The 20,741-nt window shown below is 36.2% G+C and overlaps 1 protein-coding gene and 1 non-coding gene across 6 annotated transcripts in view; both read left to right on the top strand.

Annotated features, from left to right (window-relative positions):
• Positions 1–17,801, top strand: part of LMO3 (LIM domain only 3) — a 58,663-nt gene extending 40,862 nt beyond the window's left edge. For all 5 annotated transcript variants that reach the window (XM_010988857.3, XM_031444035.2, XM_010988854.3 and 2 more), the window contains 2 exons: positions 5,515–5,640; positions 14,876–17,801. In XM_010988857.3, the coding sequence (XP_010987159.1) occupies positions 5,515–5,640; positions 14,876–14,981 (232 nt within the window). In that variant the 3' untranslated portion in view covers positions 14,982–17,801. The remainder of the gene's footprint in view (positions 1–5,514; positions 5,641–14,875) is intronic.
• Positions 17,802–19,237: 1,436 nt separating this feature from the next.
• Positions 19,238–19,342, top strand: LOC116150405 (U6 spliceosomal RNA). Its single transcript, XR_004134168.1, has one exon. It is a non-coding gene; the product is annotated as a U6 spliceosomal RNA (small nuclear RNA).
• Positions 19,343–20,741: the final 1,399 nt, after the last annotated feature.

The following is a 20,741-nucleotide window of genomic DNA, read 5'->3' as shown; positions in this document are numbered from 1 at the left end:
CACTTTCATTAGCAAGGGTTCACTGAGCCTGAGCTTTCTGTCTGTACTGTAAGTTGTCTCTGGGATGTATTTTAACATATACACAACTATACCACGAGGGCCTTGGGTAGTTTGTTATTGAAATTGTAGTTAGGCACTTAGTAAGTTTTACTTAATTTTTCCCTTTCTTTCCTTTGTTTTCAATGTAATATCTGCCTACCTAGGAAGCACACGTGTGTATTCTCTGTATATATCTATTTGTATACATCTCTGAATATAGATACATAGAGAAATCTTATCATATAAAAATCTTACATAGGGAATATACACATATATGTGAATATATGTAACAGACACAGAATATACATATATACTATACATGCATATATTAATATACATTAAACATTACTTTCAGCAAATGGCTTTTATGTATCTATTTGGCTTTTATGTTCATGTTCTGTTGCATGACCTATATAGTTAATAAAAACTATCATGTACTAAGGCTGAACTTAATAAACTAGGGTTAGTGTCATAACATCAAAGTGCTTAATTACGAAAGGAATAATCTGTAAGGCTCCTTTAAAATATGGTCAATTTTCAAGCTTTTTTCCAAGTGTAACTTTAAAAAAATTTAAAATCATCTATGTGCACAAATGAATTCTAAAAATATGTGCTAAATAGTCTAACTGTGTAACATTTAGAAACATAGTTCAAACAAATGTTAAAAATGTTTTATATTTTCCTTTGTACGTTTTCAAATGTTTCGGGTTTCCTTTTTTTCTTCCTTCTAACTCCCCCGTTATCTCCATCTCTATGGCTGGAGTGCAGTGCTAAGACCCAACAGGAGACAGAACAATAGGCCTTGTAATGGGTGAGCTTTTCCGTTTAAAACAGAAGAATTGAATGTTTAAAGTGTTTTCATTTTCTATCACTACATTCCTTAGTTTTAAAGAGTGAAATAGAAAAAGAGATGAGAAATACATTTGTAATAGACAAAAAAGCAATTGCCCTTCTCAATCTGAAAATGTTCCATTCCTTCCCACATAACAGATTCAATAAAACTGCCCCATTCAGCAGTCAAAAGTTAAAGATCCTTTCAATTGATTACAATTTCATATCCTTAGAAAACTAAACTTTCCTTTCTCTGTTCTCCTGTAGTTATTCTGTAGAGGGAGAGTTTTTTTTTTTTTAAACATATGATGATAACTAAAGTAAGTCTTATCCTTGGTATTTAAAAAAAAAAAAAATTTACCATTAATTAAATTCATGTGTATTCAAGTCACTAAATGAGGATTTGAATCCTAGAAGAATTCCTTGATCTTTGTTCAAAATTAAGGTTGACTGCAGTGATATTTATTTATGCATTTTTCCCCAAATAATAAATTAATTTGAGTCAAATACTATGCTTTCCATTGGCTTGGGGGAATTTGATTTAGTGACTTGAGCCACTGACCTGGTAAAAAATCTATAGAAACATCTGGTGCTGTGAAATAAAAGACACTAATACAATGAACACTCATTTTCCCCCTAATGCCTGTAGTAAACCATATTCATTATTGCTCTGTTAAATGATTATATGTCTTGAGTTCTTCTCTCCCCCGACCCCCAGGAACTTTAGTAATGGGTGTATACTAACCCATACAGAATTCGCTTGACGGATGACTATATTGCAGAAACTGTTGAACACTTAGTAAAAATGCAAAATTTTCTGGGTACCTTTAAAATACATAAAAAGTGTATTGTCTTGGTTCTTGCTATGGCGCCCATACACAAGAATTATTTAGTATTTCTCTATGCACGCTCACTGCAGTGTGGGAGGTGTTATGCAGCATACAGATAGGCTGAGTTCTTACCCATCCGAAAGTTGTCTGTTTGGTTTTTATCTTCGTGTCTGTGTTTAGATTGTCAATAGCAGGTAGTGAAAAAGAAAATGGAATGGAAAAGGGAGAGAAGCATCCTTTGGGATTCCTACAAACAGTAAGATGCATTGATTCTGTATAGATGATGGTTGTCGCCTTTTATATTGGAGGTTTACTTTGGATAATGTGTCAGAAACAAGATAAAGGTCATATTGTTTAAAGCCTATATAAAGGCTTATAAGCATAAATGATAGAGAATGGTCCAGCCCATGAATTGGCAAATTAACCCCTGCCATGCTTTAATAATCTGTAAGACATCTCAAGATGAACAAAATGGATCAATGACCTTTTTTTTTTTGCCCCTTCCTGTAAATTTATGAGCTGGTACTCTATGATTAATTTTAGATCAAAATTTCAAAATGATTTCTTTAAATAAAATTTTGTCTGTCTCAGGGTACTGCTTACTAAGATCGCAGAAGCACTCTAAACAAGAGATGACAGAGATCTCTAGCTTAGATGGGAAAGTGGACCCGTTTTAACATCCTTAGAAATGAGTCTGGGAGTGAGGAGCGGAGAGGAAGGGGTTACGAGGATTTCTCAGACTGTGACTAGTCTAAACGAATTAGATGATTAAGAGACTATTCCTGAGTATTTCTCAGACATATCTGAAAAAAATCTTGCAAATGAGGACTATGCATGCTTTCAGCTTAATTGATATATTTGAAAATTCCTTTTGCCTGAGACTCCAAATGTCATGTTTGAAAACCGAAGGATGCCGTTACATATTTTGAAAACCCTGTTTTGTAAAATAGTACTTTGCTTCCTCCCCCAGAGACTCTTGGGTTTGTTCCACTGAGAAAAAGGAGACCGTGAACGTGGCTATAGAATGATCTCTTGATCCTTGGACAAAACTGAGGAAAAAGTCTAACAAATGCATCGTTTTGCAATAAATTAGATCAGATTTCCGCATCTCCGCACTCAGTCTGGGAGCTGACAGTTCAGTAAAATGTTCCCTTGTAAGGTTCGCCCTCTTAGGAAAAGGGGCAATAATTCATCATTAGGATTTCAGAGTCCAGGTGTAGATGGAAACTGATGGAGCCTCCAGTGAGGCAGGGAAACTGCGTGGAAGAAGAAAATTTTATCTGAAGCCTAATTCCCTGGTTACAGCAGAGAATAATTAAGATAATATTGCTTCAAGAGTCCTTTAATGATTAAAAATCACATATGCAGAATCCATAAATTGGAGGGCAACAAATTGGAAGGCTGTAACGTCAGAGGACTGTTTGGTGCACATTGTAGTGGAAAGTGCACTAGTGGCAGCGTGCTGTACGGGCAGCCACCAGAGACCGGGACCATTCCAAGGACTTTGTTTAGATGCAACAAATCATTTGTCTGTTATTAACCCAGAGCTTGTAATTATGCAGATTGCCATAGATTTTCCTGGGCCTGGAAGTGAGATTGAGGGTTGTTCGCAGGATAGCAGGCAGCTCAGGGCTGGCCATGCATTACTGAACTTGCCACATTTATCATGTTGACTGATGGCAGCAGAAGCAGGTCTCAGGTCCCAGTGGTTAATGTAGTGGGTAATTAACTGTCATTTGCCTAGTAATAGGCTGATGATCAATGGTTTGTGTGGAAACAAATTCTAATCAGGTAGCTGATAAATGCTCAGCTAGCGAGAGCAATTGAAATTGGGGGAAACTATGTCCAGAATTTCAAAATGGCATTGTGTGTGTGTGTGTGTGTGTGTGTGTGTGTGTGTGTGTGTGTGTGTGTGTGTGTGTGTGTGTTTATTAGGTCTGAGCCAACTGAGTCGCTCTTAAAAACTGCTTTCTCTCATACTAACCATATTTTATATCCACAAGTGCATCTATATTTGCAGAATATAGAACTTTTAAGATTTCCTCATTTCTCCAAAATAATAACAGAAAAAGAGAAGAAACAAATGGCACGCGTAAGTGATGTGAGTCCTGATCATGTGGAGGATGCGGAAAAGTAAATGTGCAGTGTTAGAAGGCATGAGGAAATTCTGCTGACAAAAGAGGATGAAAGCTTTCATTGGTGATTTCATTTTTAATGATGCAGTAGGAAATGGGAGATACTACATTGTCAATGAAGTTCTTTTTAAAGAAAAATTATTTCCCAGAGTAGGAACTGTAAACTGAGAGCACAAAGGTTATTAGAGATATTTTCGTTAAGATAAGCCTATTAAAACATTTGAAAAAGTCATTCAGAAAAATAAGCGTTGGACAATTTTGAATTTAGTCTTATTGTATATAAATAAGCCTTGCTTACATTTATCAAGAGGACAGATTATGCTAGCAAACTGCTCAAAAAGCATCTGTGGTCTCTACCCTCAAGGCGCTTCTGTTCTTTCAGAGACCGTCTAACCAAAACACAAGCATAAACATTTACTACACGTTTTGCCAGACACTTAGAAGCTGTTCTCCCAACGCTGCCCGACAGTGGTCATTAGCCTGGTAAGAGGAAATAACCATAAACTTGAAAATGAATAGGCACGCCTTCAGCAAAGACCTGCCTTCTGAGCAGACAGGAAGTAGTAAGAAGAGGAACTTCAGCACTTTTGAACGTAATCCTTAAACTCAGTAAAATGAAAGGCTAAGATTTTTTTAAAGTACATTTTTATAACGAAAATGAGTTTTCTCCATCGCACCTTTGAATTCATTAGTTTAGAACTGCTTTTAATTTGGTCTTTCCCATGAGAGCCATTATATTTTTTTCTCCTGTCAGCCTGATGCTGGAGAAAAAAGAAACTGGCAGATGTGGTGTTTTTCATCTAGTTTGCTTCCTAGTTAAAAAGTGCATTAACTTGTATGCGCAGAATATTATTTATAAAAACTTCACCACCACTAACAACTTGAAAGAGACTTGGTTTAAACATTGCCAGTGCAAATGAATAAAATATTTTATTTCCTTCTGTTATGAAACTAGAGAGACATCTTATTTTGTACTATTTTTTAGGCCATTACAATAACTATTTTCAGGAATCTACAGAAATAGGATTTTTTTTTTAATATCTTTTTTTCCCAGACAATTCCAGTGGCTCTTACAGTATATTATATTTCAACTCCTGGTCTACCTACATGTAGTTTACAGCTTCATTTACTTTAATGTGCTGTGTGAATCACATAATCACAGTACAACTATGGTATAGGGCCATGAGGGGCATGTACTGCTAATGTTTTTTGACTATTTAAATGGCTTGTACGTAAATGTTCTTTTAATAATGGCAAAGCTTTTAGTAACGAAGTATCAAAAGGTAGTGAGTCATTCAAACGGGTTTCTTTGCCAAGGAAAATGTTGACTGTGGCGTTGATCTCAGAGTTATTTTGCTTCTCTATTTTATATTCTAACAAGTAGAAGATTTTGGGTGTGAATTCACCCCTGTTGACTTCTGTTTGTGGTGCAGTGATGTAAGCTTCCTCGTGTATTTGTCTTTTCCTTTTCTTCTCCAACACAATGCGATTTTTATCAAGAAAGGTCAACCAAGTACGTATCACCGAGGAATGTTTATGTACACACCTAGGATAAAACGCACTTGCGGACACCGTCAGGCACTGTGTATCGATAGCTTTACGGGGTGTTATTGGCATCTTCTCTAGTCGCCAAGTCAGATTTCCCTGGAAGAGTTTGAAAAAAATGTTTATTGTTCTAGGCTCTTCGGTGTAACAGGAAACTGTGCCGCGTGTAGTAAGCTCATCCCTGCCTTTGAGATGGTGATGCGAGCCAAGGACAATGTTTACCACCTCGACTGCTTCGCATGTCAGCTTTGTAATCAGAGGTAAGCAGATTCCAGCTTCAACAAATGGGTAAACCCCTCTTTCCTGGCCATTTCTTTAATAGGTGGGAATTATACTGGTACACTGGACTAAAAGCAGTTCGTGTCAGCATTTTCGTGTTCTGCAACCATTCATTCAGAGCCAAAAACAAATCACTGAGGTTTCTCCTTCGTCTTGAGAGGACTCTTCTACCCCAAAGAACTCCCATCATGTTAACAGGATGTGATAGGAATGCAAACATGTCTATAAACCTTCCATCTTCTTGGTCACTCTTTGCCTGAGAGTTTTTCTGGTCTTTTACAAAGTAGGTTTAAAATAGCTTTATGTTTAGTTGCTTCTGTGAGCAACCAAATTTGCACTGAGGAAAATATACAGGAATTTGTGGCAGGTAGTGTGTATTCGTCTTATTTTTCGTATTTATAGTTGCCCTGTCTCTTGATTTCTTATTTGAATTTTTAACTTTGGTTGTATATGTACTTTTAAAGTCGCTCCAAATCTCTTTGGAATCAAAGTTGGATGCAGCTAATAATTAAACAATTGTCAGCATCAGGGAGGCAGCCTTGGAGAATGGAAAGAGCATTGCGCAGGGAATCTAGCAACGTAAGTTCTAGTCTAGACTCCCCCTAACAAGATGTGTGAGTATGACCCAGCCGTTTCGGTTCTCTGGACCTCAGTTGTCTCCTTTGTAACATGCGGGAGCTGGAGTAGTCAAGGTCAGAGAACTCTTGCATCTCACAGTCTTGTGACTTCATTCTGTTCTTCCTTATTGAAAATTACAACTTTTATTTCTGGCGGAAGCTATGTACTATGATACCTGTTTTACAGGGTAAGTTCAGAGGACATTAGAATATCATTAAAAATACATTTCAAAAATTACTACACTTGATGGATTTTAACGAAAAATCAATTCAATGCAGGTGTGAAAACACCTGAACAGCAGTAAATATTAGTTTTGTTGAGTTCTCAGTTACTGTAATTGTCCCTGTTTTACTGTTCAATGCAGTATCTTCTTAAGAGGTACGCAGAGTCATAGAAATAATATGATGTTTACAGGAAGAAATGGATTGAAATTCCAGCCCCATCGTATGTTTCCTGTGTGGTCTTGGGTCTGGTACTTCATTTCTCCAAGTTTGGTTTCCACGTCCTTAAAATGGAGAGACCACTAACGCCTATCTTGCGATTTTGAAAATTAAAAGAACAAATTGTATAAGTATCAGGAACACAGTAGGTTCTCAGAAATTAGTTCTTTTACCTTGATATTTATAATTTACTTTTATCGTATTATATTTCACTAACTTGGTTTTGACACCAGATGCCTTGATAACGTCTCCTGCTAGATGTGGTTGTTCAGAATGTGGCCCGATATACTTGACAATATGTAATTTACCCAGGAAATACTTCAAGAAGTCTTCTCGCAGCATCTTGCAACTTCCCAATAGATGCTTGGAATCAAAGCAGGTTGCTTCAGTCTGTGATGATGCTCAGCCAAAAATAAACTGGCCAGTGCACGTGTTGTGTATTGTAAGGATGTGGTTACGAAACACAAATATCCACACATCCTTACACAACACATTTATATGCATGTGTACATCCATGTGTATGTTTTAAAGGTGTATTAGCAGTAAAGTTAGGATACTTTCGTTCACTTATCACAATGACCCACTAATAGCACTTACTAATAATACAGTTATCTTTATGCAATAATAACATTTATTGCTTTTCTACTTATAAAAGTTTACATATTTCTAGTGGAAAACTTAGAAAATAGAAGGGAATAAAGAGTAACATTGTCCCGTGTCTCACTACTCTAAAAGAAAATATTTTAATATTTTGGTGTGTAGCTAGCCACATCTTTTTCTATGCATATATGGCAAATGATATATAACATATACCTTGTATTTTTACCCACAATTAAGCAGCTTAAAGGAAAGTAACAGGGAAGAATCCTCATACTTGGACTTCTCACCTACCTTTGAAAATTCTTTTATGATATTTTAAGCTTTCTTGTGTTCAGTTTATGGATAAAGCTTCATATTTTCTTAAATCAGTCTTCTATCGTCAGATGTGTAGATTTTTCCCTTCAAATTTTTATGTTATCAGTATGATCAGTATAATACAGACTTTGTAAACAAATACTGAAATCTTGGTCAGGATAAATCCACAGGAGCCTAAATAATTGGACAAAGCGTATAACAATTTATAAAGGCTGACACTGTGTATTGCCAAAATGCTCTCCAGAAAAGTTATACCAATCATTCTCACACCAGAAATGTAGAAATACTGCCTTGCCTCACATAAGGTCTAACACTGGGAATTATTAGTTTAAAAGAAATCCTTGTCACCCTGAGGGAGGAAAGATGGCATCTCATTATCATTTTAAATTAGCATTTATCTGATTACTAGTGGCCCTTGGATGTTTCTTCTGTTAAGGAACTGCCTGTTTATCCCTTTTGTCCATTTTTCTGTTAGGGCAGGCTTACCTATTTTATCCATGTTCCACACAGAAAATTAAAGCATCCTTCAAGTGCTAAACCCAGCCTAAATTCTATTATGATGCAAAGTAACTGTAGGTTGTTAATGCTATTTACAAATCGTATATCAATTTTATTTCACCATTGAAATAAAAAGTTGCATTCACAATTAAGTCTATCTCCTCAGTGGAACTCAGTCAAGTAAGACAAACACTCCTAAATTTTGACTCTAAAACTGTTCACATTCTTATTGCTGCAAAATACTGGCCTAGTATCATTATTAAAGTACCTAATATATTTCTGTGTTCGCTTCATTCATTACCTGCCGTAATGGGACTGCGTATCTTTAGTGCTGGTTATGCACAATTAGCACTTAGTTATTGTCTTGTCACTTCGTCCCTACAAGACAAACTTCTTTCATGCAAGGAGTCAGCTAATCTTCATCAGTCAAGCAAAGCGGACAAATTTTGTTGCTCTGAATCCAGAAGGTTTTCAATATGGAGATTCTCCTCTTACTTTGATGTTTCTTGGGAAATCTCCCCCGTGAAGCCACCCGGCCAGGGAGCCTGTGCCCTCAGGACAGATCGCTGTCCTGGTGAGTGTGCCTCTTCAAATGAACACAAAGCAAGAGAGGTGATTTTGGGGGCATTTTCCCTTAAGCGAACTTCCTTGACATCTCAAATTGTGGTGGTGTACGTTCTTACAAATTTTATTTAACAAGTCATTTCATCTTAACTTTTAAAATTTTATTTTATTTTTAATGAATGCACTGGGGATTGAACCCAGGATCTTATGCATGCTAGGCATGCGCTCTACCACTGAGCTATACCCACCTCCCCTGTCTTTTCAATCAAAATATCACTAAGATCTAAAGCATTTCCGAATGTTTAAGAAAGATAGTAGTAACAATGAACTTTCAGGATTAGTGAATCTTCTCTGTCCTTTTTAGAAGAGTATGGCTAAAAATGTGAATCCTGAATTAAAAGTCTAAAAGTTTATCTGTTTTAAAAGGGCCAGAGAAAGATATTTTGAGCATCTCGTATGATAACTTGAATCTCATTCAGCATTGGAAAATTCCGAGTGATAGGTTGATTTCTTACAAATGAGTAAGCCCCCCATCCTTAGAAAATGCTATAAAGCTAAATGATGGTATTATAAAAGAAACAAAAATGCTTGTTTGTAATGAAATTGCCTCAAATATGTAGATCTGTGTAACATTCAAGAATAAAAGCAGTGTGCTAGGCTCTGTGGAAATAGGTAAATAAAATCTGATTTCTCTCTTAGGGATATTCGGAGCTATGAGAGAGACAGGATATCAAAGATTCACAGAAGAGTGCAATTGATGCTAAACAGATCTATAAGGAGGGAAGAGAGGTCCGTCCTTGAAGTCTTACAGAAGCTTCAAAGGGTAGATGTGCAGGGTTTTAAAGAAAGACTCTCCCAGACTGGCTGGGATGTAGGAGGTGGGTCTGGTGGGGGCAGAGGAGATGAGGAGGCCTGGGAGCAGTGAGGAAAGGGTTTTCCAGACAAGATGGAGCAGCAGGCAAGACACAGAGGTGTGAACACATGAACTGTGTCCCGGAAATGAAAAGTGGCTCGGTGTGCTCGGAGATTAGAGGGGGAGTCTCGGACGGACGAGGAGCAGTAGGGTTTGGAGCGAGGAAATCGTAGTTAGGAAGTCGGTGAAGTGAAGTCAACGTGAATACTAATTTAAATTATTCATCAAAAACACCTTTGTAATTTAAAACTATTCCGTTCTGAGCTAAGTCTTTTTAATGGAGGTACTAGGGATTGAACCCAGGACCTTGTGCCTGCTAAGCATGCGCTCTACCACTGAGCTCTGCCCACCCACTCTGAAACAAGTCTATCTTAGCCATCATTTGTGGACCACCTACTGCAAGTGGTAGTACAAGTTATGGTGGTATTTCAAAGGGTTCTGAAGAAATACAACTCGTCATTTCCCTTAGCACTGCTGTTCGAAGGAGGAAACCTGTTACACATTCATGAGAAAATTTGAAATGCCAAAGTGAATGATGCACCGATAAATACGTGCTTTGGGAAAGATCAGGATGCGTTGATGGGGTCAGGGAATATTGATGGAGGAAATGGAAACTAAAGGTTTTACTAATTATTTACTTATTTATATTTTTTAGTTTAGTGACATACAGTTGCTGTACACATTAGGTAAGTTACAGGTGAACAGTAGAGTGATTCACAGTTTTTAAAGGTTATATTCCATTTATAGTTAATGTAAAATATTGGCTGTATTCTCTGTGTCGTACGGTGTATCCTTGTAGCTTATTTTATACCTAATAGTCTGCATTTTTTACTCCCCTACACCTATACTCTCTAAAAAAAAAAAAGAATTTTTAGAATTTAGGTAGATGGAAAAAAGGGAGACATATCCCTGCCCACGGAACAGCTAAGCAAAGATGACAAAATTGTTGTTAGCAAGCAACGATAGCAAATTCTTACATAGGGCTGGTCACACACCAGGCATTGTTCTGTTTTACATGTGCTAACTCATTTACTACTCAAAATGATCCATAAGTCAGTACTATTATTAGCCTTATTTTATAGATGAGGAAACTGAACTACAGAAAATTTAAATAACTTGCCCAAGATTACACAGATAGAAAAAGATAGACTCAAGATTTGAACCCAGGTAGTCTGGTTTTAGTTTCTGGGCTCAGAGCCAGTCTGAGGGCCCTGGCCTGCTTCAGGGCGGGTGTTTTATTTTTTGACCCGGTGGATATAAACCATGGAGTTTAAGGTAGATGTTAAATAATTGATAGCAGGATTTGGGGTGTGGGTAGTGCAGCTTGGTACAGAAGAGACTGTAGGGAATGCAGTGTATGATGACAACCCGCTGTCATTGGAAAAAGATAGTAAATTTGTTCATAAATGTGCAATGAGTATACAACATGCACCTGTTACTGAAAACAAAGTGCAGTATCAGAATCTCCATCTTTTAGGAACTGAGGATGCTAAATAGGACAGTAGAGACTTTGAAAATATGAACTGGATCTCCTCTCTTTCTCAAGTGCTGTGGAAATGGAAATTAATTATAATTGGGCGTAACTAACCTGAGGAAAATTAGATGACTAAGGTAACATTTTCGTTCTTAGAAAGGGTGTCACAATGGAAGCTTCCTTATGAGGCTTTTGATAACCTTCTCAAAACTACTCTAAGCCCCGTGTTTTGTTGGGATGATTTATTAATTATACTTATTTTCTGTACTTTTCAAGTATCTGAGACCATAAGAATTCAACTAGTATCCCTCCAAAATATCTAGAAATTAAATCTGTGATTAACTCTAAAACATTAAGATCAGATGGCTTAATAATCTGACTGGGCATCTTTTATTCCTTAATGTATTTTTTTAATGAAGGTAAAATTAATTGAACTGACTATATCGCACGAGCCATTAGGATTAGATTATAAGGAAGATTATCAGTTTATTTTCAAGAATTTTAGCTTGACCTGTCAATATACATACATACAGTATCCTCTGGCTATCACTATTTTTATAGTATTTTTCTGCAAATGCTCAGCCTCATCAGGACCTGGTTATATGGTAATGGAAATTAGCCTTTCTTACAAAGTCAGTTATAGATTATTTTGTTGGGTGGGTGAGATCTGCATTACTGTTTCTCTGATTTCTTCGTGTTTATATATAGAACAATTTAAAGGAGGTTTCAATCCTCATTGCAAAGCAGTCATAATCTGCTCTTAACCACAGCTTTCCAGGCTGTTTTGTTTAAGTTGTACATGTGTGACATTCCTAACCTCTGTTCCATCTTGACCTTTAAGTATAAATTGATATGCAGGTAAAACATACTTTATCCAGTTGACAACATATTAGTGACAAAATATTTCAGGAATATTTTAAATGAATTTCATTTATATCACCAACATCTCATTGAATGATAGATCTTTTAAAAGTCATGTAAAGGAGTTATAGTAAAATTTTAAAAACCTGTGTAACTTCAGAGCCTCATGCTCTTACTATCTCCAGGTAAAAGCATGGATCTTGGACCCAAAGAGACCAGGGTCCTTTTGCTTCCTCTGTCATACACATTCTAGCTATGGAACCTTGGGCAGGTTTTTTACAGTTCTGGTAAGAAGACTTAGGCTTTTCATCTGAAAAAGACGATGTTAATATTTACTTTCTCAGTTGGATGTGAGAAATAAATGCAATCACTGCATGCACATGCTTAGCCTTAGCGCATGGTAAGTACTTTATAAAATGTGGCTGTTTTAATTATCTACGTTCCAAACATTGAGGGCAGGCTTTACATACTTCTCATCTTTACCACCGACTTACAAAGGATACTGATATTAAAGATAAAAAAAAAATCTTGAAGTTTAATTTCAGTATCATAAGTGAAAGGTTGGGATTTGAACCCTATTCATTGCAGATGTCTCTCTGCCTTTCAACTACTTCTCATTTTAACATCCCTCCCATCCAGTGATGCAGCTGTTGTATCTTACCCACAGAGAACTGACTCAGAGAAAGTATGAAATGCCCCTTTTCTTTTACATTGGGTAGGTGATAGCCACAGGGCTCAACACGAAATCCCTAGGCTCTTGGTTCAACATAATGATCCTGAATTTATTAGTCTACAAATAAAAATTATCTAAATTTCAAGGCCCCTGCAAGTAAGAAGGACATGACATGACCAAAAAAAAAGTTTTTATTTGACAGCAAATAGAATTTGGGAGTTTGTTAAAAAAAAAAATTAAAGCAATATTTGAGACAATATGGAATTGAAAAAGTACTTCCCTTTAGTTGGTTTTTAGGGAAAAAAGATTCTGTAACAACAGCTGGAACACAAGAGTATTTTATTGTTTTTGTTTTTGTTTGTGATATTTTATTATTAGCTTATTAGTTCAAACTAATTTCAATGGTAATATAAGCTGAAAAATTTGAATGGTAATCAAATATATATCCTATTTTATAGAATCTCATAAAATGTAAGTATCTAATTTGGTACTTAGAACTGCCCAACAAAAGAAATACTTCCTTTATACAGCATATTTTAATGATCAGGATAATCTACAAAAATTAGTTTATTCAAACACCAGTTTTTAAGCACAATGTTTAAAGTTTATAAGTTTGCCACTGATAAAAAGAAGAGCTACTTAAAAGTCCAAACTTGAATGTTCATTGTATCCAATAGCCTTGACCACAAACAACGCCAGGATTTCAAGATCAGCGCATAGTCTGTACTTTCAATCAACATCATCAGCAGGCAGTAATCCTGGGGAAAAAAAGTAAATTCCACAAATAAACAGACCAATCTTCCTTTAAGAGGAAAGCTAATTCTTTTCAATATACTTTTTTTATTACACTATTTTCCCCTCTATCTGCTTAGCTAGAATAAGGATAAATTTCCAACACTACCCAGTTGGAAAATAAATAGGTTCGCTGTTTGTCTAGCATTCCAATCTTTGCAAATGTAAATCAGTCCAACTGCTCCTCATTTAAACCTTCAACTTCACAAAACATTAAAGGGTGGCTTTCACTACACAATTTAATCTATCCACTAAGATTTCTGCTCGAACATCATTTGAAATTGACCAGCTGATCAAGAGAGACCACTATCAAAGGTCAGTGAGATCAGCTTGTATAATTACAAGTAGTTTTACTGGATCAACTCTACCAGACACTGCTGTTTGAAGGTTAAATTGTTACAATTAAAATATATACAGATCTCCCCAGAGTTACTTTATTGTTAAATGTACCGGAAACAGCACAAGCATTTATTTCTGACCTTAATTGTGTCCAAAGTGTCACCACTGGGAAATTATACAAAAAGAGCACTTATTAAAAACATTACTATCTTGCCCATTAAACAGTGCTTTATAGAATAAAATACATAATTAGCTACTGGAAACTAGTTTATTTATCACATCAATATTAAGAAGTTCATCAGGTTACTCCCTTTGGTTTAATTGCCAGTGCTCAAAGAAATACAGTTACTATTTCATAGTTGGTGAACTTACCACAAACAAAGGACTGTGGCCCAACATTCCAGTCCGATGCTAAAACAACTTTCACTTCAGAACAATCACTTCCAAATTACTAGAATTTAATCACTTTTTAATAACACAGAGAAAAAGGAAGCTTTAAATGAGAAGCTTTAAAATGGGCTATTTTCAGGGGAGGGGGTGGGTATAGCTCAAAGTGGTAGAGCACCTGCCTAGCATGCTTGAGGCCCTGGGTTCAAGCCCCACTACCTCCTCCAAAAAATAAATAAGGTAACGCAATCACATCCCCCCCCCAAATAAATAAATAAATAAATAAATAAAATGGGCCATTATCTAATCATTCGATTCATTTTAATGCCTTTTCCTTTTTTTTGTAAAGTGGATAAATGGGCAGTGATAAAAGCTTCCATAATCACTGCTGTGAAATATCATTATCATTCTTTCTTCTATTTTAATAAGTGTAAATATTGATCAGTTCTTTTTTCTTTCTAACGTGGTAAACAAAAAAAATCACCTTTGCTGCCCCAAGGTGTTTTCCTCAGTGTTCCTGTGATTTTTATGCAGGAAGGTAGGAATTCAAATTTTGTGTCCAGTGTTTCATTGCATGACCTGAATGGTTTCATTTTGACAATAAGGGCAACTTTCTAAGCCGAGCTTTCAAATTCAGGGAATTACCATATGAAATGACGATTAGGAGAAGAAATCTTCTAACCTATAGATCTGAGTGAGATGGTCTTAATGCCTTTTATTTTATTTTTTAAAATGTTTTCAGATTTTGTGTTGGCGACAAATTTTTCCTAAAGAATAACATGATCCTTTGCCAGACGGACTACGAGGAAGGTTTAATGAAAGAAGGTTATGCACCCCAGGTTCGCTGATCTATCAACATCACCCCATTAAGAATACAAAGCACTACATTCTTTTATCTTTTTTGCTCCACGTGTATATAAGGATTGACACGGGAACCAACTGAATAGCGTAGATATAGGAAAGCAGGATGGTTATTTGGAATAAAAGGCGGACTGCATCTGTATGTAGTGAAATTGCCCCAGTTCAGAGTTGAATGTTTATTATTAAAGAAAAAAAAGTAATGTACATATTGCTGGATTTTTTTGCTTGCTATTCGTTTTTTGTGTCACTTGGCATGAGATGTTTATTTTGGACTATTGTATATAATGTATTGTAATATTTGAAGCACAAATGTAATACAGTTTTATTGTGTTACCATTTGTGTTCTGTTTGCTTCTTTGTATTGTTGCATTTAGTACAATCAGTGTTTCAGCTTACTGTATATTTATGCTTTCTGTATCGACCAGCTATTTTAAATGAGCTGTAACTTTCTAGTAAAAAATTGAAGAGCAAATCTCACTAATGATACACATATAGATAAAGCAAGTCGATCCACATTAAAAAAAAATACTGAAAAATAAAGACACACAAAGCTTTTTAGCAACATCTACTCTTATTGCCACAATGATTTAGTCTATCGGTGTTCTCATTATAACCCCCTATTTTCAGGGGGTTAAAGATCAGCTTTAAAAAAATGCATAAAAATTTCATCTTAAAGCACTTTCGTTTTTTACCAACGTGAAAAGTGCCATTTTTAGAATAACCTTAAAGCTTAACAGTTGTCCTCTTATCCTTTTCTGTGCTCTTTACCTAGTCAATGGCTTTGTTTTGTTTCTTTCAGCCATTCACCCCTGATGTGAACTAGTGCCTTTGGGTATTATGTAAAATTTTTCCAAAGGGTTACTTTAAAAAAAAGAAGAAGAAGAAGTGTTACCGCAATTATGAGATAATTAATTTTAAAATGATAAATTTCTTGTCCAGATGTTGCCCAGATTTCTCCATAAGAGCTAAGGGTTTAATAACTTGATGGCTTGTTACGTTTCTGGCACTAAAAGGTTTTGAGTGCACATCTCCTGAAACCATGATCGTGGACGTTGCAGCTCTGATGCGATCTGAGAAGTGAAGTTCATTTTGATCAGAGCAACCTAGTGCTCACATAGTCGCACATAGTTGTCTAGAAGAAGAGAAACAAAGGGATTGATAAAAAGCTGAGAATTGGTGATTATATATTTTTCTGTATTTATCTGCCACTTCTTTTAATGTTCAAAAGTGAACACTTGAAAAGTTTGATGTGTCTTACTCTCGTTCCTTCCTCTAAGTCATTAGCCACCCAGAATGACTTAGGCTGAAATCTGTCGTTCCCTTTTTGTCAAAGGTGAAAAATTATTCCCTTACCTCCGTGATAGCTGATAAAGAAGAAAGCTTTCTAGAGACAAAAATTGTGGAGACTGATTACTTAAGTGACAATTAAGGAAATAAAAATGAGACTATGTTCCCTTTTTCTGGGTTGCACACACTTGGCTTCTTTGCTTCCGCTGCCTGTACTCGAACTGCTTTTCAACAAATCTAATTCCACGCGGGCACAATGAAGCGTATTTTTAACTAGAGCAAATTTTCGTGGTGTAGCTTTTCTTTCATTGTTTTTTTTTCTTTGATCACTTGTAGAGGAAACAGTATTTCCCAGTGTTATTTGCCTATATACTTTGTCCTGCCAATATATGCATTGCAGCTGAAAATTAAATGTGATACCTGAATTCTTGGTTTGGGGCTAAAATATTAAGCTGAAAATAACGCTGGTGTGAATTTGAGTTGTCTTCAAAGCTTTACTCTGAACATGCATGTGAACCTGAATCTTGCCTCTCATTTTTTAAGAAAATGGTTCTGTGAGAAGTGAATGATACGTACTTTTACAAATGCGTCATGATTAAGGGTGTTTAAGTCACATGTCCCCCACATTTGAGATACAGCCAAAAACGCTTTTCAAAAATAGCAGCTTGGGGCCCACGAAATAACTGTTGTTTTAACCTCAGAGCCTTACATTTGTTTCATGAAAAGACTTGCATCATCAAAACCAAAAACACAAAACAGAACAAATGCGAAGAGGATAGAAGAGATGTGAGAAGCGGTTTTCATAACCCAGCCCTGCTCGTCCCCATTGAGTTGTTTGAAATTCATGTGGATGGAAAGTTTTCATTGTCAGTATCTTTTGCAAATGATCTTTTTTAGATTTAAACGGCTTCACATATGTTTATTGATATGTCAAAATACTTGTAAACTCTGAAACAAACTTCCCTCAGCTTCTTGAAGGTGTTCAGTTATCCCTGACACCCAAAGACCGAACAAGGTTTTTACTGCCTTTTCGTTTGGACTAATCCTTTGGGAATTAATTCTTATGCTTTTTGCTACAAACAAAATTACTCACCTGGGTTAAAGATTAAGGCCTTAATCTCCTTAGATTATCTTTAATCTCCATGAAATGGTGAAACAAGACAGAAATAGACCGTTTGATAGCTAATTACCCCCTAAATAGTAGCATTTTTGACCTGAAATACTAAGCTAATTGTCTTGACTACTCAAAGTCCCTGAATTGTTGTCAACTTTCCTCTTTGTGTTGTGTAGCCCTGACATCACTTAGCTTGTTATCTGAAGCCTCCCGTAGGACACCTGGGATGGAGCTTTGATTCGTCAAGCAGCAAAAGCCCCCTTCCTAACGTGCATCTCCCATAGGCGGCCTGTGATGCAGGACCAGGCGTCTCCGCGCCACCAGAGTGCTGGCTGAGTTGAAAAACTGACCTGTGTTTGTAATTTTACTTTCATCTTCCTTAATAAATATCTGCTGGATTCTTTCATTCTTTTTTTTTTTATATATTCGGATTTATGTTTTTAATAAAAGGGGTATTACATTGTTTGATTGCGTTTAATTGGCACAACCTAAGATGGTATCTAGAAAGCGTACGTTCAGTCCGTGAAAGAGGAAAAAAGTGTGTAAGGACATTTACTTTCAAAAGGTAAATCGTGACCAGCACCAAGGACCTCACCAAGGACCTCACATGCTTTCTCCGAATGTTATATTGAAGATCTCTGAACTAGGTATTTGACTGCCATTTATTTTTGTGGGAAAAAATAAAACTCTCAAAAATGAAGGTAGCAATTGCTGGGTTCGTGTACATTCATATAAATTTTAAGTGATCTTTCTGAAAGCAACTGGGTTGCTGTTGTCAGACTAAATTTCAAATTTCCTTTTTCCTGTGTAATGAATTAAAACAAAAAACTCAACTAAATCCTACCTTTTCCAGGATGGGATCTAGTGCCTTCACGGAAGCAGGAGGCTGAAAATTCCATCTGTAGTAAAACATACCATATACAAGTGGTTTCCTTTTAACTGTCACTTGAGGCAAACCACTCCCTGGATAGTCACTTAACAATTTCATACAAGTGATACAGGCCAACATGTTTCGTGTTCACTTCAGTAAGTTGCAAAAACAATCTGCATGTTTATTGTAATAGGCCATTAGCACAGAATACAATTTTAGCAAAAGCTTTTTGATTATTACTTTTTTAAAAAAAATGCCATTCTAGATATTTCCTGGATGTGATTTTAATACAATTGAAGATAATGGAAAGCAAAGCTTTAATACAGCCATGATTTCAGTTGACATTATATGGAGTATCTACCATGTGACAGGCCTCGCCCCAAGCATTCAGCCTCCTCTCGGGCAGCCTTAGGAAACTTTAGACATCACCTAACTCTAAAGAAGCTCTTCGCTGGTTTGTACTCATCCCAAACCTACAAATGATGAACACACAAAAGCGAATGCCGTCCTCTACCTATTCAGCAAATCATCGGTATGAAAGCCCCAGAAAATATCTCAAGTAATCAATGTGTTCAGAGAATTATCTCACACAAATTACTCATTAACTCAATAGCACATAATAAAAAAGGACATCAATTAATTAATGAGTCACCCTCAGATCGCTATGATTACAACAGCGCTCTGTTGAAACAGCCGTTATAAATGGAGCTGCCTCCTTTTATTCATTGTTTGCAAGTGGCCCATTATTTGGCTGAAACCAGTGTCATATTTAACACGTGCCTGTAGGTAATTGTGTGATTAGTATCATAAATGAAGAATTCTGAAAGTCTGCTGCTTATCAAACCTTATAAATGGTCAGAAAAAATTTTTTTGAACTCTCATTTTTGCTGTAGTGTCTTTTGAAGCCAGGCATTTGGAAGGCTATTATCTCTCTAAAAGGTATATTTTTTACATTTATAATCAAGATGGAAGTGCTCGCCTCAGCAGCACATAACACTAAAATTGGGATGATGGAGAGATTAGCACGGCCCCTGCTCAAGGATGACATGCAAATTCGTGAAGCATTCCATATTTTTTAGCCACTATGTATATAGATTTTTTTAAAAAAAACTTTTCTTCTGTATAGCACAGTAAACTATATTCAATATCTTGTAATAAAATTTAATGAAAACGAATATATGTATGTATATGCATGACTGGGACATTGTGCTGTACACCAGAAACTGACACATTGTAATTGTGTCACTTCAATAAAAAACAAAGCAAATAAAAACAACAACAAAAAAATTAAGAGCATATTATAATCAAGACGGAAGACTTCCATGTTGAACATTATAAGGATTAGCTGCTAAAACACTTAAAAGTAAATCTTGCAGGTTTTAGAATACACATAATTTCAGGAACTTTTCACAAAGACTAAAATACGCATGACCAGTTTTAAAACATTTTAGTATTCCCCCAAAAAGAACATTTTTTGCCTTTGGTGGGCCAGCTTAGGGAGAGTGCGTGGGGACTGGCAGCCATCAGGGATGAGATGAAAAGAAATGCCAAATACTGCATACAAAGTCACCCACCAAAGTTTCCCAACTACCTTGGTAACTGCCATTTCACTAAGCTTATAGAATAATTATAGCAGTTCCCTTAGGTAAGTTAGAAACATCTGTTGGCAACACATAGCAGGTGTTAACAATTACACATACTGAAATTTTTAAAAATGTTTTTAATTAAAAGAATTCTGTTTTCTGAAAGGGAAAATATGTTCAGTTCAAAGATACCCCTGTTTTGAGCGTGCAGATCACGTAATGCACAAAATTGTAAAGCCCAAATCATCTTGGATCAACTAGGTTTCGTGTTTGGTTCAGATCGTTGCAATCGAAAGAGAATTGGAATTCATTGCACTTTTTACACAATCGGGATTCTGGGCTGAGGAACTGAATACTCATGAAATTGGCATCACAGCGCTGATTGCAGAGTATTTTGGCTTTATTGGCAAGGTGGTTTCGTTAACGACACCAAATTTAGTGGACACAATATGAAGAAAAATGGGGGTGAGAAGCATGCAGAGAATAGATTCTCTGAATCTTTTTTAACCCTGCTTCGGCAAAAGACTTTAAATCTACATAAAACAGTCCATTTGCAACGTGTAACATTATCATATACCCCTCCGACAATAGCTTCTAGTAACAGCTAACACATAGCACTTAAGATGTATCAGGTTTTCATTGCCCAGTTAAGTTCCACAACACCCTCCAACATGGGTTCTATTAACCTCCATTTTGCAGATTTTAAATAAAAGTAAAGAGGTTACTTAACTTGTCCAAGGTCACACAACTAAATAATGAGATTTAAACATAGGTTTTCTGACTAGATCTTAACCACTGTACTGTCATTATGATTGTCACCATCATCATCACTCATTATTATGTTCTAGCCCAAAACTAGAAGTAATCTACCCCTGAGCAAAAATTCCAAACA

This window comes from Camelus dromedarius, chromosome 25 (assembly GCF_036321535.1).
Source record: "Camelus dromedarius isolate mCamDro1 chromosome 25, mCamDro1.pat, whole genome shotgun sequence".
Lineage (NCBI taxonomy): Eukaryota > Metazoa > Chordata > Mammalia > Artiodactyla > Camelidae > Camelus > Camelus dromedarius.
The sequence above is the reverse complement of the archived record's forward strand: the minus strand, read 5'-3'. Positions and strand labels throughout refer to the sequence as shown.